Source organism: Brachionichthys hirsutus, chromosome 20 (genome assembly GCF_040956055.1).
Source record: "Brachionichthys hirsutus isolate HB-005 chromosome 20, CSIRO-AGI_Bhir_v1, whole genome shotgun sequence".
NCBI lineage: Eukaryota > Metazoa > Chordata > Actinopteri > Lophiiformes > Brachionichthyidae > Brachionichthys > Brachionichthys hirsutus.
In genome coordinates, this window is record NC_090916.1 from 3,636,418 (window position 1) to 3,648,386 (window position 11,969).

The following is an 11,969-nucleotide window of genomic DNA, read 5'->3' on the forward strand; positions in this document are numbered from 1 at the left end:
TAAAAATGTTTGGAAGGTTCAGAATCCAAGTTGTGTTCAAATGCACAACGGTGTCCCTGCTGTGTTGCTGCTGCTGCTGCTGTTAGAGGACGCATCGATTCTAATCCTATTACAGCAGATCATCGGTAGGGCTTCGCCGCTGGCTTGATATTCTGCAGTGAAGAGCAGACAGCATGAGAGGAACGAGGTAATGGCCTCTCAGAGGCATCAACAGCAGTCTTTGACCACCTCCTTCATTACAACATGATTAATAAGCTCAGCATCGACCTTTATCTCGGCACTCCTCTTCCTCCCCATCCACTCGCGCCGACTCCACCTCATCTTCTGAAATATTCCCGTCCCTCTCGTCCTCCCTCCTTCCACTTCCTCTGTCTCTCTATTTTGGACCCTCGGAGGGGGGCAGGGTGACTCCTCTCACTCTTTCTGTCTTCACCAGCAAGAAACTTTAACTCAAAGATTTCCTGGACGCAAACTGAGCCCATTGAGAATAACTTTGAAACAACAAGAACAAATAAAGAAAGCAAATCATTTTCCTTCAGTTTTATCCTGTGGGGGAGTATTTTAGTGTATTTTTAGACCTGCTGTGATCCAGCTCAGCGCAATTCCTGGGAGCTTCATGCTGCCAGATTCAAGCGTTACCTCATCGTCTTTTCTCACAATCAACTGAGGTCCAGAGAGGATCTAACGAAGGACTTACATACTTGTTTCTATGGTAACGCTGCATTTCCTGAGCCATTGAAGACCGAAGGTTATCGCTGAACATCCAGAAATTTCAAGGTGTAGTAAAATTAGTTTTTTTCTTTTTGAATTTATAATAGTAATACTTTTCATGGTCAGTCCGTCATCTATCTATCTATCTATCTATCATCTGTCTGTCTGTCGGTTCTCCCTTAGAATAAAGACATCTCAACATAGATTAGGGCCTCAGTGTAAATGTGACATATGAGCATCTATTGAGTAGAAAAAATACAAAATATAAAACACTTTTCTTTTTCCTTATATTATCCTAGGGTTCCTTTGGGGTTCCTTTTGGGTTCCTAACCCTCAGTCTGGGAACAAATGGATTGTAATATTTGTATTCTCTCGTTCTCCCTTATCCCCCACTCTGACAATGAGATCATGTGATAGCTAAATTTGCAATCAAGAGTAACGTTTGCAGAATACATCATTATCTGATGTTAAACGCATGTGGCAACACATAATTATCTTTCACTAGAAACATGTTACACGTCAGTGCTTGGCCCCTGTGACATCATCATGTTGACTCATCCGTCTGTCGGCACCATAGTTGAAGCTGTTTAATGGTGAGTTTTCATTATTTCATTTCACAGTGCCTTTGTTGTCTTTCATTTGCCCTCAGATTGTGTTCAGTGGCTCTCACACACAAACACACACACACACACACACACACATTGTTCTAATTCTGTTCATTCCTCTGGTGTTGTGGCAGCAGTTGGTCTCCTTGTTTGTGAGTGTGAAGATCATCCCGGCTCCTGGTGGTAACAACAGGTGGGCCGGGTCAACTGGTGTTTAAAAGAGGACACACACTCACACACACACACACACACACACACACACACACACACGTGTGCTGAAAGTGGGAAACAGTTTGTGACTCAAATGTTGAGATGCAGAAAAGGGCCATGTAAGAGAACAGGATTTTTGGAAAGAACTGCGGGGTGGATGGTTGCACAGCGCCCCCCCGCCCCCCTCATTCCGATCCGTTTAAACTCTGCTCTTACCCCCGATCATTGCAAAACGATTCTACCTGCTGTGGATCAATATGTTGGCCTGACCAGTCACTGCCAGGGCTTCTCGAGATCAATGCTCAGCTTTTATGTCTCCCAACCAGACACGCACAGACTCAGCACACGGCAGTTGTTGTTCTCCAGATCAATGCTGGACGCTCTCGAATCAGACGCACACACAAACATTTAAACGGGCGTGGACAGAGTTATGCTGAATTGATTTTTCACTTTATCTGAATGCAGAAACAGAACGGTCAACCTGAGACCGACTCAAAACAAATATTTAACTCTCCTGGATGACTTGAACACTGTGAAGCAGATTCACACCATGCACTTCGTTTTCTCTTTCAAAAATATATAGAAAAGACTGGATGGTTCTGGACACAGGTGTGGCATTTATGTCCTGGAAGCAAAGCAGTAAGCACGAAAGGAAGGAAGAACTAGGTCGGGAATATTTGAGATTTACAATATTGTAAATGCATAATTCAGAGGATTGATCTGCCCTCCGAAGAAAAATCTGAATTTAAATAATGATCCTTAAAGTTATGATAAAGAAGAGGCGATGTGATTCCATTCAGAAACACTCATCCTTAATGTTAACCATATCATGATAAATGAACAGCACCAAAGGCAGAGTGATGCCACTCAAACAATCCCATCGCGCCGTTAAACGGCACTAAAACCTGAACAATCAGAGAAAACCTCCAGGATATGTCACCACCAATCATTTACCAACCAACCATTTCCCTGTCAGGAAATGGGCGTGCATATGTGTGCGCACACTATGGTAATTCCAATGTACTTTCTGTAAAATCATTAGCTTGCAACATTTGCTTTATGGGCCTTGCAATGTTGAATAAAGAGAAGAAGCAATCCAGAAGAGAAAGTCATCAAAATTCAGATATTTTTCCCGTACACAAAAAATCACTGAAATCTATTGGCTGCACAACACAGCTTGCAGCCGGATGAACAAACAGCTTATTTGATGTTCTCTCTCACTCATATGGTCCAAATGATGAAGAGAAAAGGTACAGTATTGTGTAGCACTAGTCTACAAGGCCTATAAGTTTGCTGCAATGTAATTTGATTTAATATAATACAATATAATGCAGCCAATTAACTCAAGTTATCTAGTTTGATGCATGAGCAAGAAAAAATAATTATTATTTCAGTTGAACACGTGATATAATGAGGAGAAAGGAGATTATTGGCACCAACCAGCCTCTATTGATTGACAGTGAGGATGAGAACCATCACAGTCCAAACTGCCACCTAATTGTGTCAACATGAACATCCTAATGAGTTTAGATGCCCGTCAGTCGGACCGGACCGCACAGGACTCAAGTGGATCGGTGCCCTTCAGGGCCTGGTTAATGACCTTGAAAAGGTCAATTCTTCCAAATGGGCATTTTAATTCAAATCCGCTCCACGCTGCGTCCATCACTTTGTATTTGCTGATACATTGTGTGAGAGCCAGACAGAGAGACAGCGAAAATGAATCATTCAGCAAGCCACGTAATGAATGCAAACAAACTAGCATGGGAGTGTAATCGTGTAATCATGTTCTGACACACGGCCCCGCCGCCATGCAACCAAAACTGTCTTTCAAAAGGTGATTTGACTTATAGAGCGGATTTTTAAAAGTGAGATAAAATTTAATCTCCTCATTGCCCCTCAGTTGTCATAGTGTGGTCCAATATTTATGGTTCCCGTCTAAATATACATATTAATGAAAACCATAATCCAGATCTGGATCTAAAACTGCACAGTATTGGAATATTATGTATTGTTGGTATATATATTTGCACTACTGCCAGTTGTACTATTGCCAAATTGCATTACAGTCTTTGAATAACTGTTTTGTGGCTTACATTTTCTTCTTCTCTTTATCTTCTCTACTTTAATTTGAGTCCATTTTCTTGAATTGTCTAGTCTTCTCTTGTTTCTTCGTTGCTCCTTGTTGCACTCGGGTCTGAGAGAAAAGGTATTTCAATCCTCTGTGTGCCTCGTAAATGCTGCAGAAACGACAATAAAGCAACTTTGACTTACTAACTGTCTCTCTCTGCTCTCAGCTCTCGTCACCAATGAGCAGTCAGGCAAGCGGCGAGGAGGCGGTCCCTCCAGTTCGGACCAATCACAGGACATTTATGGATGAAGTCATCATGACCTTTAGTTCACCAATGGCTTGGCTGCTGGTTATGGCTCTGATTCTCACGTGGTCTGGAGTCGCCATCGTTTTATTTGATCTGCTCGACTATAAAACTCTGACAGGTAGCAAAAGTTTGTATTTATTTGTTTCCATTGTCATTTCGATATTTTGCATTTGCTTTGTTGCATTTTAGGTGAAGACATCTTGGCATTCTTTCACTCATCATTTGCAGATCCATATTTAATCCAACCATGTTTTCTCAACCTTTCACACGCCTCAGAAGTCATGCACCATCTCATCTTAGTCCATCAGCTAACAGTTCATGTACCAGTGTATTTATACAGCTGTGTACATACATCAACACACAGTCCTCATTTCAACTTGCATTTCTTATTCATACCATACTAGAATTTAATGGAAAGGCGCGTCCTGTTGATAGACATGGATAATATAGCAAATAAAAATTGTAATCAAGTTAAACTTGTAGTAATTTTGACTAAGAATTTACTGGTGTCGCATTTGCCAGCTGCTGCGCTACTTTTATTTCCTCACAATCCTTTATCCCATTATCATCAACTCATGATTTAATTGTCTCGTCTATTTTCTGTCATCACATTTAATTACTTCATCATCTCAAGATAACAGCAAGTCCATTTCCCTGAGAACGATCATTTCCCACTGATTGGTTAAAGTAAATGCAGCAGTGAATATTCTCCATCACACGTTTTCTGTTCATCTTAAACGTGTCTTTTCACTGATGATGTGATCACGTGTCCAGAGCTGTGCACCCTGGGCCATCTTGAGATAATGAGAGACATCTGATTGTAGAATAACAAGCGGAATAGAAAAGGAGCAACTGTGGCACACAGCTGCTTTGTTTTATTTATTTTTAACTCTGGTTTAATACCCCATAAATCAAAAACAATATGCAAAATATTTTGATATTCTAATTTAATTATATTCAAATTACTATTTACTTTACATGTATAGCAAAAAAATATATATTATATTCACTTTGTTTAAAGAAATATTGTGTATTTCACTGTGCAGCTCGTGGTTGGTATACTCTGGGCATCTGAGTCTCTTCATTCAGTCTGAATGAAATGATCAGATTATCCTGTTACATGCCAAATGTTTCTGTCGCTGTAAGGCCCAGCTGTCTCAATACATTTGTTCATATAGCATAAACTAAGTGCACTAAACACTTTTAGTGATTCAAAATTTGCGTGTACCAAATTACGATGACTATTAGCCTAGTTGATTTGGTTACGATTCAAGTCATTTAATTTAAAAGGCAATCCTGTTAATAATTTTGGCACTAATTACAAAAAATAGAGACATGGTACATTCAGGTAATTGATTTAAATCTGTATTATTTTGAGGAAGCTTAACTAAATAAGCGAATATGTAAAATGTGTCTTCTTCTTCTAATTCCGCACGTTTACCGTTAAATCCACATTCTCTTTCCAAAAAACAATTTAATTCTGACAAAAGGGTAGAATAAATCATGCAAGGTTTGTAGTGATGTGATCACGAAATGTTCTGAGGAGACCTGCACACAAGTTCTCTTCTTCCACCCACAGAGCAGGAAATCAATCATTTTACAACAGGTGCATTAAAGTGCAGTCAATTTAGAGCGATAGCGACCCTTCTATCCGTTCTGCTCATGTCCCTCCCACAGCTTCAACATATCATCATATGCTTCACACATCAGCACACTCATCTGTGTAACTCCTCTCCTCACTCTCCCCCCTCCTTCATCTCTTCTCCATCCTCATGCTGTCAATCCCCTGCCATCCCATCCAAAGAGTACACATCACACTGCGACGACCCCTTGTGTTTACATCCTGGTAAAAACACAAAGTGCCACTAACGTTTTTTACTGCACTGCATGCGTGTTGCAACGCTTAGACTGACCGCAAAAATGAAGATATGCCACCCCTGATAAATGTGTGCCCGGTATAACGTGGGTAGATCAACTCTAAATTGGCGACACAAACAGAACTTTCCATAGATGGAAACTTTCCGCAAGCTTTTTTCCACCACCTGAAAACAAGCTTGCTAAATGTCAGTTGAACAACACTTTACCTCAGTGCACAGTTCATTCAAAAGATGCATTCGCACCCTTGACTCCTGAGTCTGCAAACCATTTCCCTTTTTTGTGTGCAAAAGCTTGTATTACAACAGCAGAGGGATAAATAAAACCTGGTGGCACAACTTGATTAATGAACCCTGAGAGTTTGCAACGACTTGGATTCTGCAGCTGCTGTTGCTCTTCTAGATTCACAGGATGTAGTTTACCAAAGTTAAACTTCATGAAAGGTTTGTGCAGATTTGTTTTAGTTTTTAGGTTATTCACTCCCATGATCATTCTTGGGCGTAAGCTATGTGTGACTAGCCAATGCCATGCCTGCTGATTCAGGGTTGATTTACCTTCGCTCTCTGCAATGCATTATCAGTGTCGTCTTCTGCCACCGTCCTTGAAGTGGTTCCAGACATCCTCGGCAAAAGAGTGAATAACCACAATGTAATTGCATCCATAAATAACTAAGCGTCACTAAGTGACTATTCTGGCTTTGAGACACTTTCTATATAAAAGGTTTTGCAAGTCAAATCCACATCAGTTCGACTCTAACTTAGAGAAACAAATGTCTTAAGCAATAATTCTTTGAGAAACATATTTCAAACAGACAAAACAGAAGACAGAGTCCCCAGATATATGTCCCCCTGAGTTACTGGGAAACGCCATAATCCTGTCCTCATTTTTGAAGCAAATATTTGCAAAGACCAAATACTTGGCAACCTTTTTTCATCACAAGGCTTTTCTCCATCCATGACATTTCAATAAAGGCCTGAGTGTGAAAATGAAATAGCACAAAACATTTTGGATAATAAGGGGGAAATAGAATTCTTCCTGATTTGTGTGTGTGTAGGAGTGTGTGTGTGTGTGTGTGTGTGTGTGTGTGTGTGTGTGTGTGTGTGGTGAATCAAGTAGCATCAGAAACTGAAATAAAAGGACAGAGATGCTTACAGAGAGAAAGAGTTCAGGAGCAATTGAGGCAGAAGGCAAAGAAAAGAGCTCGGAGGAAGAGAGACCAAGAATCAGCTAATCCGCCAACTTATCTCACCTAGGCAAGAACCCGAGAGAAAAGATCGGCGTGAAAAAGGATTATGGGAAGGAAGGAAATAAGGAAGTACACAAAGAAAGGAAAGGAAGTGTAGTTACAGAAGCAAAAAATTAAGAGAAAGAAACAAAGCTTTCATTTTCATTTGACCTCTTTTAATCAGCTCCGCTTCTGTATGTCTCCTGCTGGGTTTCTTATTTTAATCTCTGCATCCCAATTTTAATTATAATTCATGTTTTATCACTTTGATGTAGACACCGACTACACAAAACCCAGAAGGCATGAAGTCAGGGAGAAGACTATGAGACAGAGAGAGAGAACAATGAATTTAATAAAGAACAACGATGAACGATGACACTGAGTCTGAGAGACGAAAAGAGAGAAGAAATGGGTAGAAATACATCAAAAAAGGTGACAGAGTGAGAATTCTAGCCTTCTGTGGCGCCTGGAGTGCCAGTCAGAGAAATGTCAGTGCATTGATCAGTCGTTGATGACAGTCGACTCCTGCACACTGTGCAGCAAACACACCGAAAGCTTCACCCACCTGGGTGAGGGGAAATTAAAGAGACTCAAAAATGAGCAACACCTGGGACAAAGCTGCCTGAGAGTCCACACGTTTTGTTGGAAGCTGTGTCATATATTCTCTACCTGTGGGTACTAATAGATTCATAAAATTACCTGTGGAATGAGTACACCCAAAAAAATACAACTCCTTCTGTCCCTCGAAAAGAGTTTTTAAGGCCAATTAATGAAGCATTTATCATCTATCACGTCTTTGTATTAGTGCTGTATATGTGAAGATGAGTCTTGGTCTAAAGTAGATCCCACTAGATTTGAGAGTGATCCGGATACCCGTCGGGATACAAAGGAAAGCTGGATTTTCCTTCTTCTCGTCTCATCAATTCAGAACCTTTTGATGATGATCCAGATCACCATGTGAACGGTGTAAGTCCAATTACAAGGGGAATGAGCTGCTAGTTATTAATAGTTAAACGTTCTGATAAGTCTTTAAGTTGCAGGTAAAGATGTGTTACTAGGATGTCAATAATAAGCGTCACAAAGAATTACAAAGTACTGATTCTGCTGGAGGAGGCTAAATACAAACGTGGAACCAAAAATCTGTTTCTGTTCTGTAAATGATCTTTGCTGAATATTTTACCTTCTATTAATTAAAAGACTGGAAAGGTACCAGCAAGTTTTTGCATGTTTGGAGTCTCATCTGATTGGAGACCAAACCAAACATTAGTGCTTAACACAAACTACAACACTAACACACTTTGCTGCATTTCTGCACTTTGTACTTGTACATGTGTAATTACGATAAAGTTGAAACTAACCTAACCTAATGTATTACATGATAAAACTGTGTGACGAATGGTGAATTGCAGTTTTGTTGCTGTTTGTTGTTTTCACTCAGCATGTCCTCAGTGTGAGAGATTGAATTGTGGAACTGTGTGATGAAGGCCACTAATCATCACAGAACCTGTCCATCGTTATCTTTTCTGTCTGGGTTCCCACCCTCTTTTTTTTCTCCATCTCTCTGCAACCTTTATTTTTCTCAGAACAGTGTCTCTCCCCTCAGGTCTCCCCCCTCCTGCTTCCATCGCTAAGAGAGGAATGAGGATGAGAGGCAAGTAGGATCTCCATCACACATCATCACTCCATAGCACAACATTTAAATATATCAAATGTGGCGTAATATTGTTTCTAACCAAACTGCGAGTCGAGGAGAATGGAGCCACAATACATTGATGGTGCCACATTTTATTATAAACAGCTGCTGCAAATAAATTATATATTAAAAAAAAGTAATTTTATCCTGACCATGGAACAGTTTGTGCAATAGTTAAAAATGGCTGTGACAGGTGACTGTTCTATAACCATAATAATCAGATATTTTTCCAATAGTCAACTTCAAGCTATGTATATATGCAAAACCACAACATATTCCTAAAATTACTTTTCATTTACCGGTATTATGGTGTTCTATTTCTTCTCTTTTATTAGGAGCTGTTCGTCCAGTAAGATCAAGCCCTGCTGCTGTGCCTAGTGATGTCATCGCTCAGGATAGCACCGATTGGTTGGACATGATATGGGCATTTGCAGTCAGTTTGATTGCTCCCGATGATGAGGAGGAAGGTATTCATCAGCTAACTGACACCCTCACATGTAAGAAAACATCACCTCTGATTTATTAACCATTTCACGATGATCATGAGTGCAAACTAATGTAAATAACTTGCTCACACACTAATGAATAATGAATATAGCAGCATTTGAATGCATTGAAAAGTAACTTCTACAGCTTGTTTCAAACTGATTTTAGATGTTCATTATGATAATCCGTTCTGGTCTAGATATGAGTAATGACAAACTAGTCAGAATGCAATCACTCACCGGCTAACACCAGCTAATAATAAAAATGAAACCCCTGCAACCCTCTAATTTGTAGAAATACAGAACATGACGCCTAAATTAAGCCTCCCATCTTATCTTATTCATCCAATTAGCAGAACCAGCAACCCATCAAAATTACTTAATTAACTTGTGGTAAGAACGTGAACTTAATCACTTATAATGCACAATAATTCCATGACACTTGAATTTCATTAATGGGTTCAGAATGGCAGAAGCAGAAACATGCATTAGTCACAGTTATTGTTCCATGAACATAACAAGCACTTCATTTGTAACGGTGAATGGCCCGACGGCAGCAGGCACTGACGGGAATATGAAAAAGAATCTTTCCTTTATGCAGGATTTAATCATTACTGCTGGCCAGGTAATCAAGCAAGAAAAAGTAGCTGCCTTTATTCTTATAAAGAGGTTTTTTTTCTTTTTCTGTGAGATATAGGAAGAGTCAGTATTCCAGCTGGTCCTCGCCTAATGTTTAAACCACCATCCCTCATTTTCTCCTGGTGTCCTTCAGCTTTCCACTCTGAAGAGCTCTGAATGAGGGGATTGTGGAGCGAGAGCAAGAATTGATGATTATGACGAGCAGAAGAGAGGTGGAAGAGGAGGAGGAGAAGGAAGAAGAAAAAGGAGCCCCTCTGATATTAGTGGAAGAACAGACATTGGGCAATCCTGTCATCATTCTCTTTCTTCAGTCTGTCATAGTTATCTCTCTCTGTGTCTGTTGCTAAGTGGAATTAGTGAAATAAAAAGAAGCCTCCCTCTTCCATCAGTCTGCACAGCAGGTGGTCTGCCTTGCAACTGACCCCCCCCCCCCCCCCCCCCCCGACTAACAAGCCACCGTGTTGACGCCAGGCGAATGATGAAGTGTGGTAACAACAACCTTCCAGGCAGAAAGATGAACGCTTCTGTCAGGAGGAAGCCGACAAGCAGAGCTTTCAACGCGGGCTCCTTTGGTATCAGACTGTGTGGCTTCAACAGGGAATCTGAACTTGAGAATTAGATGACGATGAGGGGGAAAAGCTCAAACTGCACACCCATGCGTTTTCTTGCGATAATGAATCAGCAATGTATTTTGGCAAGTCATTAAAAGAACAGATGAAGTAATGGAGGCAAGTATAAAGGGAAAAATAACAGCCTGAGCATCAGATCGCTATCCTGCATGAATATCTCATATGGCCTCATTTCACCGGTTCAACGTCATCATAACCAGGTAGTACAAATAAAAGAAATATTTCAGACAATGGCGGAGGAAAATACTGCATTCTGAGACAATGGTGTCCCCGTGAAACACAGTTTACATTTCATAAATCAAATAAAAATAATAGAACATTAGCATAGCTTTAACAAATTGTGGTTTGATGAGGTCACACAAGAAATACTGCAGTCGTGGAAAGTAACTAGATACAGTTACTCATGTAACTCATACATACATTAAAGGTCCCATATTATACCCTTTTTCCCCAAACACTTATATGAAATATTTGTGCCAGTCTTTTGTCAAAATAGCAAACAGAAATGCTCTAAACCCGGAAGCAAGAACACAATAAAACATTTGTGCCAATCAGCGCAATCAGGGGGGAGTGTCTCCACACACACACACACACACACATCGCACCATGTGTATGTTAATGAATAAGTGATTGATATCTACAAATTCACTTGCGTTCTCCTCCGCCTGCTGTCGCTTGCATGGATCGCTGCCTCTTTCATCACCCTGCTCCTCTCTACGATCCCTCATATGTGAATCCTTTTATTTGTTGCAGCCTACATACCGTCATGGAGAATGTTAAATACACCACTGTGTAAGTGGGGGGGGACTGAAAATTGACTCTGTCACAGTGACTGGGTATTATTTTGTTTAAACTGTTGTATGGAGAAAGATGCAGGGAGTGATGAAAGTAGAACACTTGCTTTAAGTAGCTGTGTTTGAAGCTGAGGACAAACCCTACAACATAACAAACATGAAACGTGACTTGGACATGGTACCAAATAATATCATACTTGACTTAGACTTGCAAAGTTTCCTCTGACCATCTCTGTTAAATGCACGCCGGAGGACATTTACTGACCGCCCATGATGTGCTGGTAGAATTATAAGTCAGCTGACCTGGAAAAGGTTGCTATAGCTGCAAGTGAATTTCATGGAGTGGCATCACATGACCTGGGCACGCTTCTGCAGCGACGTTGGTGAGTGTTGGAACGGAGCAAAGGTCATATTGTGAACATTTATTGGTGATTTTACAGCTAGCGTACAAATAGCAACAGAGGAGGAACCAATTTGACCACCAAAGCTTTATTCAGAGCTAATATGGAAGATCAAAAGCAACGTAAGGACCTTAACCTCAAAGAAAAGCAAGTTTTCCACAAGTAAGTGAAGTTTATATTATGCAATTTGTGATCAGTAGTGAGTACTGGCCAAAAAAAATCCTTTGCATGTACTTAGTGTTCATTTGCAGTATTTTGTGTTAAAACATGCTGGTTCATCAGATGTTCTTTCACTACACAGCCGTGCTGCAGAGACAGTGACAGGGA

The 11,969-nt window shown here is 40.4% G+C and overlaps 1 protein-coding gene across 3 annotated transcripts; it reads left to right on the forward strand.

Moving 5' to 3' along the window:
- Positions 1–388: 388 nt before the first annotated feature.
- LOC137909276 (triadin-like) lies at positions 389–10,693 on the forward strand. 3 transcript variants are annotated; one of them, XM_068753720.1, is made up of 7 exons: positions 389–777; positions 1,217–1,304; positions 3,821–4,019; positions 5,706–5,747; positions 8,605–8,652; positions 9,030–9,161; positions 9,952–10,693. In XM_068753720.1, the coding sequence occupies exons 2-7, from the start codon at positions 1,302–1,304 to the stop codon at positions 9,972–9,974; spliced, it is 447 nt and encodes a 148-aa protein (XP_068609821.1). In that variant the 5' UTR covers positions 389–777; positions 1,217–1,301; the 3' UTR covers positions 9,975–10,693. The 3 variants fall into 3 exon arrangements, with proteins under 3 accessions (XP_068609821.1, XP_068609819.1, XP_068609820.1); XM_068753718.1 differs by having other exon boundaries at positions 9,030–9,191; positions 9,952–10,201; XM_068753719.1 differs by lacking the exon at positions 1,217–1,304 and having other exon boundaries at positions 9,030–9,191; positions 9,952–10,201.
- The last annotated feature ends 1,276 nt before the right edge of the window (positions 10,694–11,969 follow it).